Source organism: Psittacula echo (genome assembly GCF_963264785.1).
Source record: "Psittacula echo genome assembly, chromosome: 3".
In the NCBI taxonomy this organism is placed as follows: Eukaryota; Metazoa; Chordata; class Aves; order Psittaciformes; family Psittacidae; genus Psittacula; species Psittacula echo.
The window spans coordinates 2,920,736-2,936,961 of record NC_137736.1 but is presented as its reverse complement, the minus strand read 5'-3'; the positions used below and the strand labels follow the sequence as shown (position 1 = coordinate 2,936,961).

General features: G+C 40.1%; 1 protein-coding gene across 1 annotated transcript in view; it reads right to left on the bottom strand.

Moving 5' to 3' along the window:
- NECTIN3 (nectin cell adhesion molecule 3) overlaps window positions 1–15,052 on the bottom strand; it is a gene marked incomplete at both ends in the record, with an annotated part of 34,175 nt that extends 19,123 nt beyond the window's left edge. The window contains 4 exons of the mRNA XM_080612681.1: window positions 385–723; window positions 1,240–1,254; window positions 11,656–11,854; window positions 14,942–15,052. Coding sequence (XP_080468807.1) covers window positions 385–723; window positions 1,240–1,254; window positions 11,656–11,854; window positions 14,942–15,052 — 664 coding nt within the window. The remainder of the gene's footprint in view (window positions 1–384; window positions 724–1,239; window positions 1,255–11,655; window positions 11,855–14,941) is intronic.
- Between the last annotated feature and the right edge of the window lie 1,174 nt (window positions 15,053–16,226).

Genomic DNA, 16,226 nt, shown 5'->3' with positions numbered 1-16,226 from the left:
CACAATTTACAAGGGAATTTAGCCAAGGTGGTAGCTGAAGCTGTGTTTGGCAGCTTCTCAGCACACACATACACAGGTCCATAATATCAGCATTGCCAAGTCTAAGTTTTAAAGCACTGTCTAAACGTTTAGATGAGAACAATGCCTAAATAGGAACTGCTTATTTATTTTTTCACATATGGACAATCAAAAAGCAAGCTGTAAAGCAGCAAGGGCCAAAAGAAGTCCCCTTAATGACGTTAGTAAGAACACCAAGACACCTGTTCTGCAAGACTGACAAACACATTTTTGGTATTGATCCTGAGTTAAAAAGTAAAACACAATTAAGGTTTATTAACAATTTTGTGCTATTATTTTCACCTTCTTTCATAGCAGTTGACTTACCTAGTACTGTTACAGTTGTTGATGACTGCGTATTTCCAAGTGGGAATGTAACTGCCTTGCAAATATATTCTCCAGCATCAGAAAAGCTTACATTTTTTAAGATGATTGTTGCATCAGTAAGTGAATAGTTTTTAAATGACACTCTTCCTTGGTATTCTCCTTGAACAGATATTCCATATTCAGGATGATGAACAGCAATAGTCTGTGAACTTTTACCATGTACCTTCTCCCAGGAAACTTGTGCTATTGTTTCGTTTATATCAATAATGCATTTCAGTGCAACCTTCTTCCCCCAAACTGCTGTCACGTGTGGATCAACAATTGGTCCAGCTAAGGCACCTAAAAACAAAAGAATTATTAGCTAGCACACAAGAAGGTTATGCCTCCGAGTCTTCACATTAAGCCTTCTTCAGTAATCAGACTGCCTTTTTCAGAAGGAAATCATACTTCCTTCTGAATAACCATATTCTAGCTGATTCACAGTAGTGTGGAGACATTACAAAAGCACGCTTTAAGCAGAAACAGCAGATCAACCACTCTTCAGAGAATACTATCACTAATATACAACTTATAATCCAAATGACCTGATAATTGTGTAACTGGTGTATAGATCTTTTGGGAATTTAACTAGGTAGGAGTACTGTGTGTATTCAGATTTACTGGACAAAAAAAACCCCAACCAACCAAAGGAAAACACAGTGATCAGACATGGTACTTTAGCAGTTTAATTGCTGATCTAAAGCATCAGGGAAAAGTTCAGCTTTAACTACTACACTGATTTGTACTTACAAAAAATAAGATTCCTAATAAAGATAATTGAAGGAGAAATGCCTAAGCGTAAATTCTAGCACTTACCATACCAGTAACTAGCTAAAAAGCAAAGAATAAACAAGAATAAAAATGGCAAAACGCCAGGAACTACTCCATCTTCATAATGACAGTCAATCTAAGAAATCAATTTTACCTTCAAATCCTACTTTCCAATGGAGATATGTACCATCATACATAAGCAGTCCTTCTGCTATACTGCAGTGCAGTGTCTTCACACCAGAACTTCTTGTATTTACACAGTTAATAGGCAAGAGAAAGTACAGTCAAGTGTTTGCTTAATATTCTGTATAATTCCATTCAATGCCTAAAATACTTTCCACAGTAGCAACTATGTTCTGAGCTCAGCATTTGACACCACCTTATTTCAAGAAAAGAAATCCACTAGGACAAAATAGTCCATTAAATCACTGGTTCATGACTTGTTTTCCCAACCAGGCGCTCCAGCAACTTAAATCATTCCTTCTCTTGGATTAGGCTGCTTAAGCACTAGGCTCTTCAGTTATCAAATCAGTACTCAATCTGTTACTGCGAAAATTCACCCACGGAATAAGATTCAAGACTAAACTTTAGCAGATCCATTTTCACACACACGAAGAGGTCATTCAACTTGAGACATGAACTGCATTTTCAGTCCTACACAAGTTCCTACAAAAAAGAGAAACCATGTGTTCAGGAAAAAATTCCCTATATGTCTTTATGTGTAAGTCCATTGTTAAAAGCTTTTGGTTTCCCATCAATTGATTTATCAGCATTCACACCATGACTAAGTCAATGAAGTCACCCAAACAAGCGATTTAAAGATTCAGCTACCCATTTCTTCAGTATAAAGCTACTGACTAGTGTCAATAGTATACAAACATTTAGTTGCACAAATAAATCAAACTAAGCCAGAACTTTATACCAAGACTGTTCATATGCCAGTCACTCAGGCGGGCTGGTGAGGGGGAAAAAATAGCTAATAAACTGAAGTTTTTCATATAGACAATATCTACCATGACTTATCCATGAGTCATGCAAGAACATTTTGGCCAGTCTGCTCATGCCTCCTGAACTAATAACACATACTGTTGAGACAGACATTGGAAAGGGGGCAACAATTTGCACATTAACTGAAAAGCACAGAATTCTGCCCAAATTTTCTGTCCACTTGCCATTGCTATATTTAGCCTAATAAGCCTGAGGTAGAGTACTCTTAAGGAGTAATTGAGTATCGTGTTCTAGCTTAAGGCACACAAGGTACAGTTCTGGAAAGTATTTAAGAATGTACATGTTCTGTAATATCACTGAAGTAAAGAAAAACATGCTTTTGTTGAGAAATCAACCATGTGCAATATTTAAATCTACTGAATCTTAACCTATACTGAACCTTAACATCATAATGAGCTGTACATAACTCCTACAAACTTGGTACAGAGAAGTCTTACAAGTGAACTCACACAAAAGCTGCTCAGACTTCAGGGAAAGTAAACTGAACTGCAAAGTTATCCTAGTTAGTTGAATACAAAAGCTGATTTGTTTCCTTTCAATGTTCTGTTTTTACTTGGTTGGTGGGGTTTTTTGTTAACTCTACTCCCAATAATTAGAGGCTTTAGCTACATAGGAATGACTAGAGCACATTTAAGGAGTCAATATTCAGCTAAGACTTACTTCTTTCTTGAAGATGTGAAAAAACCCACCATTTTTTCCACCAAGGAACACCCATCTCATGGGTACCATGAAACCATTGGGTTCTCACATGAATATTTTCACATGTCAAACTTGCATTGCTGCTACTTTCAAGACTTAAAGATAGAACTGAACAGGCCTGGGATATATATATTTATATACATATATACACTTGCAGCTATAAAACATTAATCAGTTACATCTTGTTCACTGACATGCTGAAGGAAGTACAGCCAATAGATCATTACACTGCATTTTAAATGTTTATCTCATCTTCTGAAACATGTTCAGGCTCCAAAGACAGACACGCAAAAAATCAACTTATCTATGCTAATCATTTAACTTGTACATATTCATATAGTTTATACAACAGCATATACATACTCCCAAGCATTTAAAGTTTTCAAAATACCCTAAAGCTCAAGTGAGAACAATGACACCTTTATTTTGCAACAGCATCTCTGGTTTTAATCTTGAGCCACTTGTTATTTAACTAACTTCTTTTGGTTGCTGAGCAATCAAGATAACAGTTCCAACTCGCACATTAATTACCACGCCGATATTCAGGGCTCTAAGACTCAGGACTAAGATAAGTATTTCCTTTGACAGAGACTTCCACTTGAGAGTCAATATTTCACTCAAAGATAGTATGTAAATAATGAGTTAATGGCTACACAGGTACTCCTTTAGAGGCTTACAGTGCACAAGACGCTGAAGAACAAGACACTTTAAAACACACATTATTCATCTCCTTAGCTGATCCAAGATACTGATGAATAGGACACATTTACTCGTGTAAATAAAGGCTGGCTCTCCTCCTCTTTAAATCTATTGCTGAAATCTGACCTTCCTTGCTTGCACTTTCGCAATATTGAAGTCCTTGCTGATCATCATTCTCAACATGCCTTAAAGAAATAATTTACATTCCCTTACTAATCAAGATCTTATTTTGTAACTTCAATGCAAAAACAGCATCATGAAGTTTCCTTACATTTTTCTTAAATTTGACCACAGTTTTGTGGATCTTTTATTCCTTTTTGTTCATTAGAGCCACAAAAAACAGCTTCTGTCTTCTCTCTTATTTCTGCAATCTCTGACAAGTTGTATGTTCCAAAATGTCTTTGAACCATGGAATGAGGTTCTTGCATAACCCACTTAACTGAAGACATTACCAGATGACTTTGATTGGAGAACTACAATAATTGATTATTACATCATGATACGGCACGCTGCTCCACTCATTTCATAGCTTTCGATCTAACAGTATCATTTAGCCTGTACAAATGTTCTGAAACTCCAGTCACACAGACTTCCTCCTTTAACAGAAGGATTCATACTACTGTTAATGTTTCACAGGCAACAGATAGGTGATTTGCCTTGTTTGGATCAGCAAAAGACCATCCTGTACTGTTTCATATGCAGCCTGGTATTGCAGCATTGCTACATACAGTACCTTTAGATTGTTCCAGTTTTAGCTCAGTCTCTATGCACTAACTGATATTTTGATCACAGTGACCTGATTCACACTGGTAATACTTCAAGTCCAAGTCTATCACAAAACTACCTTGTACCTAAAGCTAACAGAAGTCAAGAAAGTGGATACTCCTCCTAGCTGATCTACTTGACACATCAATTTTCCAGTCCCTTTGCCAATATACTAATAAGACTTAGAACCTATTTCACAGGTAACAGCTGCATGCAGACACTGACACTCTACATACCGGCTTCTCAAACTGCAACGGTTCCTCTCTATCTCCAATTTTAACAACTGAGATAACTTTAAAGAGAAAAAGATGGTCATTTACTATTCATGGCTCCATACACTACTTAATACCATGACACCGTCCAACCTCTACTTAAACTCATAAGACAAAATCAAAAGCTGAACACTGGGTTCTCTCATTTGAGTGTGCAGGGAGGGAAAGTATAAGCCTCTTGTTCTACTATTTTTGGTCACATAACTTCTAGAGGAACATGGTTTTGGCCTTTCAGTTCTGACACCTCCTGTTTCCTCTCCAAAACGAGCTCCCGTGTTTCATCATTTCATCATGTTTCTAAACAAAATTATGGGGTTTACATTGTGTTCACTAGCTCTCCAGTTTCAGACCACTGCAACAATCTCATTCAAAACAGAAAGGCACTCACCATTCCCACTTAACTCTCAGAAAGCACTTCCTGAGTCAGCAAACAACAAAAAATCCTTACAACTCACATCTAGCATTAAAAGTCACATAACCAGGAGCTATCAAATACTGACCATGATTAAGAACTACTCCTGAATAGCTTCTGATATCAAGCTTTTCTCACCAACTGAGATACCGGGGAAACCTGCAGTCTTGAAAATACAATGATGTTCTTAATACAACAAAGTACTCCTGCTACAGAATGAGAGAGTACTCCTCACACTTCTAGGCTTGTTATTTTTTTGTAACAAACAGATTTTTCTACACAGAATAGCCATGCGCGAAGCTAATTACATAAGCTGTCTATTCAGTTACCTGCTATACAACTGTGGCCTGGTTAACAGCACACTACTGGCAAGTCAGAGACAACAGTGACACTTCCAATCCACTTATTTTGTACTTGCTGTCAACTGTTCCCACAGGACAATAAAGCCAAACTGCAGAAAACCTGAAGCTTTTCCCTGCATCAGCAAGTTATTCATGGGTGCATCAAGCCTTAGCAGGCATTAACACAGGGATCTAAGAAGAGCTACAACTACGAGTGAAGCAGAGCAACAAGAACATCCCATTTTGGTGACAGCAAAGTGCTATATCAGCACAACTTCCCATGAAGCACTCTGAAGTCCAGGCTAAGCATTATTGTTAGGTCAGTTGAGCTTTACCTGGCATCAGAGAGGTTAGACTCATTCTTAAAGCCCTCCTGCATCAGCATTCATCAGGTACCTAAGAGAGTCCAAGCTACAAGAACTCTCTTGTTTTGTTCCTGATTCAGCCTTCTGAATTGGCTCACTCCCTGCTCAGTCAGTCACAAGTGGCAATGCAACAGAGACAACAAGAGCACAGCCACACCTTCTAGTGGCATTTTCAGATTTCTTTAGCTTGCAAACCAAATCACTTAAGGACACTGCAGAAACCAAGTGTTTGAAACCTCAACTTGCGGCTTTATAAAAATACATCCTTAAATTACCGGGAAAAAGTCAGTGTGTGTCTTTAGAGTACCACTGAACAATCAAATTACTGCGTCAAAAATAAGATCAGAACCCAAGAATGGAAGAGATTCAAGATTTCAAACAAAATGCTTCAACACTAGTTTCCAATTTGAATGGTTAAGCAAGTACTTGGGGGAAAAAACTGCACTTGCACCAAAGAGGTAGCATTATAACCTAGCGGTGTTCTCACCTAAGATCTGCTTTATCACAATCCTTGCTTGAAGTGGACTGCTAATTTGTCCATGAAGTTTTTTCACACAAGTGGGCTGGGAGCAGAAACATGTCATAAGGTTGGCTTCTGTAAGCACAACATTTACAAGACTCAGATCAAGTTCCCTTTCTTGCATGGCACTCTTTTTAAAGCAAACCAGTGGTGTACTATTTCAATCTTACAAGAGCAGTTCTTACAACCCTGTTCAGTGTTTATCACAACAGAGTAAGAGGCGTACAAAAGCCTACAAGAAAGCAAAAAAATAAGGTGAAATGAGGCATAGCAACTGAATAGTCTGAAGCTGAGGCTACTGAAATACTCTCAGCCTTTCTGTGCACTCGCCAGCTATCTCAGGCTGCTTTTCATTTTATTAATGTTCAAGGCACTCAAGCCTTTGAATCCAGAGGTCAACTGATATCAAAAGGAAACTCAGAACACTAGGACAACAATTGCTTAAATAATGACATAGTCCTAGATTTCTCCCATCACATTGATATATCACTACTGCGGCTCACACACATTGATCACTTGGAAACGCATCTATTAACTTCTGAATGTTAAGTTTTCATACCCTCAAATAGACTAAAACTAGCTTCCAGTCTTAACTTTATCTAACACACAAGCAGCTCTCCTGTAGGTAACTATAGCCTACAAGCTTACAATGGCTCCAGTGAAGGGAACATAATTTCTAGCTGACAACTGTAAGAAGTTGCACCAAGGTAAGTTTTCTCAAGCAACCTTAAGACCTTTAAGACACAAGCCACAAGAACTGGTTTGGGAACTCATGAAAAGGTCAGTCTCAATGTCAGTACTGTCTCAAAACTTGACTGTTGCTGAAGGAGCAGCTTTAACTCAAAACATCAAACTCTAAACTAATTCTCACTTAAGTGCTACCATAGAACATTCTGCAGAATTGTTAAGATACTTTGAACCTCCACCTGCTACTCCTAAGGACAGCACTGACAACGTAACACACCATCTTGCCAAGAAGCTTACATTACTCAACTCCTTCATTTCTCACAGCTAATGGAAGGGACAGTCTATCTTCCTCTAGCTGCTGAATCAACATGTGTATCTATCTCTATATAGATAGATATCAAAGAACATGGATTTTTTTCAAGGAAACCTACAGCTACCATTCACAAGATAGCATCCAGAGCCCACAGGGAGAAGATGCATACTGCAAGCTGAAAGGCCAGATAATACAATACTGGACAAAATACTCTTATCCCAACACAAACGAATCAAGATAACGTACACAAACCTCTACAGTGCCATAATGAACACTTATCAGCAAGACTGACCTTCTCATCACAGAAAGCAAAGAAACATTATTTTACTCTAGAGCAACACAAAGTCAAAGAACTAAGTAGTTAAACACAGTGTTTACCATCAGCATAGCTTGAGCCCAACTCATGTAGTAATGAGTTAGAATTCAAAAAAGGTCTACACCTCTGCACTTAAAGTCAGGCATGGCTATGACCCACAATGCCATTTTCTTTACATGTTAACTGGTTCTTCTCTTCGAGTTTCATTACCTTCACACAGGGCAAAGATTGTGCCCTTGCATACTCTGCTTCCTATCATGCTGCAAACACCTATAGTAACAAGCAGCAGGAAACTAAATAGTCTAAGACTCTAGAGGAATGTTTAAAAAAAAGGTTAGGCTCATGATTCAATTTGAGTTGTGAAGGACACTCGTAGAAAGTCAATTTTATAAGGTTAAAGCTTTAAATCTAACTACTCACCAAGAATGTTTAAAGTCCCATGAACTTTAAAACTTCATCCAGAATTTCAACTTAAACCATACTGGCATTAACATAATTGTCTGTTTTACACACTCCTACATTATCTTTTATGTATGTTAACACATAGTAAATAAAGACATTCATGTTTATCATGATAACTAAGCATTCAGATGTTTACAAAACATGTTGAACTAATAAGTGAGGCAAGCTATGAGGCAGCTGGAAACTCTTCCGCAATGAACATTACAACCTCAGTTTAAGCAGACGAATCTACCAATCCCATCACCTTTAAAAGGAAACAAGCGAGACAACATGCTCTTTTTCCAACAAATGGGTCAGACTCTAAAGCAGTACTGGAGGAGAACATCTTCAGTCCTACTCCCTTGAAAAAATAGTACTAACAAACAAGTAGCTCACAAGTTAGCCATGAAAACATACACCACTTCCTCTCCTGAACAGCAGAAAAAGCTTCACAGTTCCATCCAAATCAATTTAAACACCCAAATACTAGACCAACAGACACAGATATGTTAAAAGTGCAGCAATTGACTAAAACAAGCAGTTGCTCATGTAACTCTAACCTTTAATTGCAAAGTTTGATAAAGAGAGTTCCAGGCAGCATCCAAAATCTTTTGGAACACAAAAGATGACCCAGCCGTTCGGACAAGTCAACCTGCAGGAAAATGTGAAACTCATCCTTTGTGTCGTCCAGTTTAAACACAGACTCAAAATATCTAACAGATATAGTGGGAGGTCAAAAGGAGCATTGTGCTTCTGTTCTGTATCTTGGCAGGGCTGCCAATTAACTGCATTAGATACAGAAAAAACAAGACTGAAGTTAGACATAACTTTATATAACATTATATTTATATAACATTAAAGCATAAATTTTTTCCCAGTCAGTCTGAAATAAACTTCAAGTACTGGTTGTGCCAAATTAGAATAGCAGTCAGCAGGAACAAGTGTAAGTCGCAGTTACAGGATGTTAAATAGCTGATTAGAGAGCTGAGACTGTTCCGAAAGTTACAGCAAATATAAATATATGGTGATTATGTTTCAAGAATTTAAAGTGCCACTCCAGAATATGCAGATATAGAAGGAAACACCCTGCTCCAGCCAACATCAGTGAGGTTCCATCAGGAGTTACTCAGCTCCAACACCAGCTATCAGCCATCTAGAGTCTGAAATGAAGTGGGCTCAAAGGCCCGGAAAACATGACCTACAAGGAAGGACTGGAAGACCTAACTGTTGTTCTCAAAGGCAGCAACCCAATAAAGGTCCCGAGGTACTTAGACTGCAAAAAAAGAATGCCTGCACTGCCAAATATGCCAGTGGAAATTAGCAAGGAGATAAACTGAAGCAACAAAAACCCAAGCAACAACAAAACCCACGGAAATCAAGAAAACCTTAGATGCTACACAAAGTTAATTCCTCAAATGAACACCATGGTCAAAACGATAAACCTCCATGACCTTCAGAAAGGTTTGATGTTTAGTTTTAAAACAACAAGCACCCAAACTATCTTCAGCTGATCCTGCACTGGGGTTGAAACAAGGTTTCTCAAGGATTTTGCCCGCCTAATTACCGTAAGATTATTATCAGACATTTTTATCAAAGTGATGATCAGGTATTCCTTCCAATTCTTGTTAGTTGATATGACACACATCTGACTGACTCAATTACAAGCTCTCCTTTCTGCTCCTTATTTCCAACAATCCATTCAATACACTTGTATCACTTGCTCCCTCGTGACTATTTGGTTCACCCAGACCTCACTACTCAAAAGATGATTTCAGACTACATTGCTTTTAGAAATCGCATTCCAAGTCCTCTCACTAGCAACCTGCCAATATATACTTTTTTCACCTGTGTTTCAAGACTACCCTCACTTGCTTTTCAAATCAAGGAACTAACAGTTACACACGAACCAATTCAACCTGTTCAAATAGTTTTCTCACCATTTTTCACCATTTCCTTCTTCTATTTGTACCCTTTCCAGTAAAGGTTGTCTTCTTCAGAGGGGCAGCCACCTCCCAGCATATAATCAGTCTTCTCTATTACTTATTTCTTATATTTGGACCCAAAGGCAGATATTCACCTTTTGCCATAGATTTTTTTAAAAGCTCTTAACTCCTCAAAGCTGCATATATGAATCCTCATGAAATCTCTAATAACATCAGTTTGTCCTCAACTGAGTCACTGTGACATATTCCAATCGCTCCTTAGAAGTGACTTTTCTCATTCTCAGCCACAAACAGGAGTTGGAGAAATGACAGACAGCCTTCAGCTTTGAGAAAAGTAGCTCAGAGTAACAGCTAATCACTTAGTTTTAGTTAGCTAACACTTCAACTTCCCTGCCTTCTATAAATCAAGTAGACAGAACTGTATCTGCCCTTAAGTCAGACCCATCACCTATTACCAACTGCCTATCATGATACTAAGAGACAATTATGTACATTAAACAAAAAGCTATGATTTTCTGGACATCAGTTCATTCTTACAAGGTTTCAATTAGCAACACCTGAAATATCCGTGTGTTATCAGCATTGTTCTCAACCAAAAGCCCAAACACAGCATTGCACCAGCTGCTAGGAAAATGAAAAGTAACTATTCCAGCTCTTCAGAGCTAAGTCCAGTAGTTTCAGAACTGGCACTACAAAGCAGATGCCAACATAATACCATGACAGAGTACATGCTTCAAAACAGCATGCTCCCTAATTCACACCACTATGTGCAGCTGCTTTCATGCAAGACCTCTGGCAAAGTTAGTAGTCTTTTCTCGTAAGAGTATAAAACTGAGGAGACCACACAGCTTTGTCTACAATGCAAACTTCAGAGATAAGCGTGAGGCATTCAAGCTGCTATAAATAACATTCTTCTACCACATTCAAATTTGTATGCAAGATGCTCAGCTGTGCCAGTGAAGAACCATCCAGAGGAGGCAAGGCTTACTGTAGAATTTTCCTTCAGGTGAGAGTGGCACTTAAGTCAAAGATATACCTGACTTGAGAAGGATTGCTTATACAGTTGGCTGACTATGCAGATGAAAAGAAGACATCAAAAGGTATCTGACTACAAAATAAATGTGTGACCTGAGTATTTGATATAGCTTATTGTAGACTGAGGAGGGGTGTTAATCTGTAGCCTTACCTTTCAATAACACTTAGATAAAATGATTCAAAACTACGCCAGTTCTACTTGGATATTCCTTCCCTGCACACCACAAATACTTCATCATCACCTGGAAACCTAACAGCACACGATGTCAGGATTTGCGCTCCAAGGAAAAAGTTAACCAGAGCAGTCACATACAGAAATACAGGCAATAATGTGCAGCGGGAGCGTGTCAGGACAAACATTTACTCCTAGCAGTTTCAGCTGTCCTAAGCCTTAAGCAGGGAAATTCAGGTTCGATAGAAGGAAGAAGTTTTTTCCTGTGAGGGTGGTGAGGCACTGGAACAGATTGCCCAAGGAAGTTGCGAGTGCTCCATCTCTGGAAGTGTTCAAGGCCATGCTGGACAGAGCCTTGGGCAACACGGCTCAGCATGAGGCATCCCTGCCCATGGCAGGGGTGTTGTAGCTAGATGGTCTTAAGGTCTTTTCCAACCCTAACTATTCCATGATTCTTTAAAACCTCATCTGACCTGTCAACTTAACCTTCAGATGACTTTTAAGTGCCGATCCATTTCCCACTGACTTGACAAGCTTTCTGCTTCCACAGTATCCTCTGGCAAGGTGTTCCAGAAGTCTTGCCTCCAGTTCTAAAAGCACCTTCTTAGCTTGCAACTTGCCTCCTTTTAGCTTCATCTGATGAACACCTATTTTTGCACTGTAAGAATTAATCTGCATGCACATTGTTAACATCACTCATTATTTTACACATCCCACCATATTCCTCCCACTCCTGCCCTTCTCCCAAGAAGTCACCTCTTTACTCAACTGAGAAGTCTTATCTGGCTTCACTTGGAAGCCCATCTTTATATTTTTGACCCTTACTGCCCTCCACTGAACTTACTTGAGCCTTAAGATTTAGTTTTGCTTTTATTATCAAGGGACCAAAACCAGACTATTTGAAGAACATGCAAACAACTCATTTACACGTTAGCACAACATGTTGCATTCTTTTATTCCAACACCTGGTTTGCCCCAAGGTAACATAGAAAATCATCACAGAACTGACTACTGCATACTCAAGGCCTTGTTTCTAAGTATACAAATATATAGTTTGAATAACATATATGAAGTTTACTCCCTCCCTTCATAAAGGCATCCTTCACATAGCAGTGATTGGCATCACTGAACATTTACCTATACGTCAGCTTGTTTCATTCTTCCGTCACTCAGTTTGGTAACATCCTTCCTTAACTCTGTCCAATTCATCTTTATTCCAACTTGCTACCAGGAACAAGTAATTATGTATAATTGGGGCATCTCGTACTCCAGGAAATGCAATAGACAAGATCCTACTAACCTCCAGCACCATCAGAACTTCCACCATATGACTTCTCTCCAGAAAACAGTCCCAGCAAGACGTTTTGCCGCAGTGACTGCTATAACAGAAGGTTTGGTCAGATAAATATCCTCCCACACTTCCCTCGAGACTCCAAACCCCTCAACTCTCTATTTGGAAATGCAATTTAATGCTATTCAATGCCATCACAATGCCATTTGGGATTTTTTGGTTGCTTTGTTGTGGGGTTTTCTTGTTTGTTTGGGGTTTTTATTTGGAAAAGAGAGAGAGAAAGAAGAGGACAACTCGAGGTGTAAGATCAGACATTAAATATCACAACTCAAAGAGTTACTGACCATCACTCCTGCTTCATTTCAAAATCAAGGAGTTATCATAGCAACACAGTCTCTCCCACCTAGCCACAAACCTATAAAAATGTGGGCTGGTATTCCAGGAGATGCACACTAAGTCCAACAAACAATTACCCTTCCAAGTTACACGGTTGTTGTTCCAGCACTACCATATAATAAACTTGCCATTACAGAGACTAACAGACACACAAGGCAACTGCAATCAGAATCCAACTGCAATTAGAACCCAAAAATACAACAAGAAGTCATCAGTATTGCAATTTTGTCATTGCTATTTGCTGTTTTTCATTGTAGGGCAGAAAGCCACTAGTGGTGTCCCTCAGGGCTCAGTATTAAGGCCAGCATTGTTTAGTGTCTTGTCTTATCATCTCGTTGAGGGGATCAAGTGTACCCTCTGTAAATTTGCAGATGACACCAACTTGGGTGCGAGTGTTCATCTGCTGCAAGACAGAAAGACTCTGCAGAGTGATCTGGACAGGCTGGATCGATGTGCTGTGGCCAGTGGTATGGCATTCAACAAAGTAAAGCACCAGGTCCTGCACTTGTACCGCAACAACCCCACACAATGCTACAGGCTTGGGGAAGAGGGGCTGGAAAGCTGCTCAGCAGAAAAGGACCTGGGGGTACTGACTGACGGCTGCTGAATAGGAGCCAGCTTCTGCCCAGGCAGCCAAGAAGACCAACAGCATCCTGGCCTCTATCAGCAATAGTGTGGCCAGCAGGGCCAGGGCAGTGATCATCCCCTGTACTCGGCACTGATGAGGCTGCACCTTGAATCCCATGTTCAGTTCTGTGCCCTTCACTACAAGAGAGACATTGAGGTGCTGGAGTGGGTCCTGAGAAGGGCAATGGAGCTGGTGCAGGGCCTGGAGAACAGTGTGATGGGGAACGGCTGAGGGACCTGGGGGGTTCATTGTGGAGAAGAGAAGGCTCAGGGGGGACCTTATAGCTCCCTACAACTGTCTGAAAGGAGGCTGTAGTGAGGTGGGGCTCAGCCTCTTTTCCCAGGTAAAGAGTGACACAGCCAAGAGGTAACATCCTCAAGCTGTGCCAGAGGAGGTTTAGGTTGGATATCAAGAAAGATTTCTTCACCAAAAGGGTGATCAGGCATTGGAACAGTCTTCCCAGGGAAGTGGTGCGACTATGTAGATAGGCCCTTGGTGACATGGTTTAGCGGTGGACTTGGCAGTCCTGGGGTAAAGTCAGATGCCATGATCTTAAAGGTCTTTTCCAACCTAGTTGATTCTATGATACTGTTCTGCTACACAGCAATAGATACATACACTGCCATACTAATTATAAGGGCAACTGCCATGTGTATCTTGCTGGATTACCTAGAAAATTCATGTCTGTCCCAAGAGTATAAATTACTAACAGCAAGACAGTCTTGACTTAAGCATCCTGCTTTCATCTGTGAGACCCAGACACTGAGAATGCTCAAGTCCCAAGAATCACTATTTATCAGGACCAGCTCACAGAGGAAATGCATCCACAGAAAGCTTGCGATGTCTTCAAGGTGTTCAACAGGTCATCTCTGACACAGGCATAAGCTATATTAATCATTTCCAATGAGGACACCTATCAATTACCACAAACACAAGTGAACTCCAAGGTATAGGTTTTTCATAACACATTTATCATTGGCAAAGGTACACAAGCTCTAATATTGATTTAGAGAATAATGACTTCATGTAGGTAAGAGGCAAGGGACCTCTAGAGGTCACTTAGTCCTGCTCAACGATCCGGTTACATCAGACTGCTCGAAGACTCATCCAGTTAAGTTCTGAAAATCACTATAGAATGAGCTAGATCCCTCAACCACTTGGGGCACCTGCTCCAGTGTCTGATCACACTCAGAAAGAATTATTTTTCCTTACACTAGCTCTGAATTTCCCACATGCCGGCTTGTCCCTGTACCACACCTCTGAAGAAAGCCCTGCTCTGCCTTCTTGACACACTCCCATCAAGCAGCGTTATGGGCTCCTTCCCTTCAGCCTTCCCTTTTCTATGCTGATCAGGCCCAGCTCTTGCAGCCTCTCTCTCCTCACACACCACAAGCTCCAGCCCCCAAACTAACACAGTGGTCCACCACCAGGCTCGCTCCAGTACCTCAGTATCCCTCTGGTACTGGGGAGACCCAGACAGGGCACAGCGCTCCAGTGCCAAAGAGAGGTGAAGGATCCCTTCCCACAACCTGGAGTTACGCTTAACTGAGCCCATGACGAGGTTATCTTTCTTTGCTGTAAAGCTGATACATGCTCAATTTGTTTTTTCACCAGGACTCTACACATTTGCACCTGCCAAACTGCCCTCCATCCAACTGGACCACAGCCTGTGCTGTTGCACGGGAGTTACTCCAATTCAGATGTGGAACTTAAAATCATACCATCATTTAGGCTGGAAAAGCCTTTAGGATCATTAAGTCCAACCATTAATGTCTAAGTGGTGGAGCTGGTCACTGATCATTTCCTCTTGGATGATGTGGGCTTCATTCTGCTCCCCACACAGTAACTTAATTTTCCAACAACTTCATGTTGTTCCCATGCTACACTGCACTTGTCAGACTTCACTCATCCATTCACTATTAACAATGTCTTAAGTCTGCTTTAATCTATGGACTCTGAAAAACAACTTAATTTCTAAATTACTCATTTAAAGGTGTGCCATACTGAAACATAAGGTCTACGAAATTCCTATTAAACTTAGCCAAGAATGAAGTTTTAAGCACAAGTAACATCTCCTGACCTCAGATAAGTATGGAGGAAAAACAACCAAACAAATCAACAAAGAGCATTTCAACCATTTTGGGGAACAAGACAAAAGGGGGAGAAATACTGTTGTATCAACATCTTTGTCCTCATTGGGATATTACTTTAACATACTACGATTAAAGCAAAAATTAAAGTCAAGCAGAAACAGACATCAGTCCAACTTTAAACGCAGAAGGTAACATGGCATACTCTGAGACTACTCAATGCATTTGGTGATTTTAGTGTACACAGTCCTTACAGAATGCTCAAGAATAAGCTACCAAAAATTTCTGTACAAGCAAACTTCAGAATTGCTTACAATAAACAGCCAGGGATCAGGATCTGGGGCTTGGGGGGGGTGGTTTTACGTTTTTGGGTTTGGGGTTTTTCTTGGTGAAATATTAAGGAAGGACCTGAGATTCTGCTAAGCCTATAGCAACAGTTGTAAGCATTCAGCATTCCCTGTCCTCAGAACTGTACCTACTACACTGAAATCAGAAAAGCTTTAAACACTGGTCAGGAACACTAACACATGTGATGCCTTTCTAGATGAAGGGACTAGACCTTCAAACGCCAGGAAAGCCCCGACTCCCTTAAACAGACCACTCCTCCACTTATTATAAGTTGCCTTCCCACATAGCACC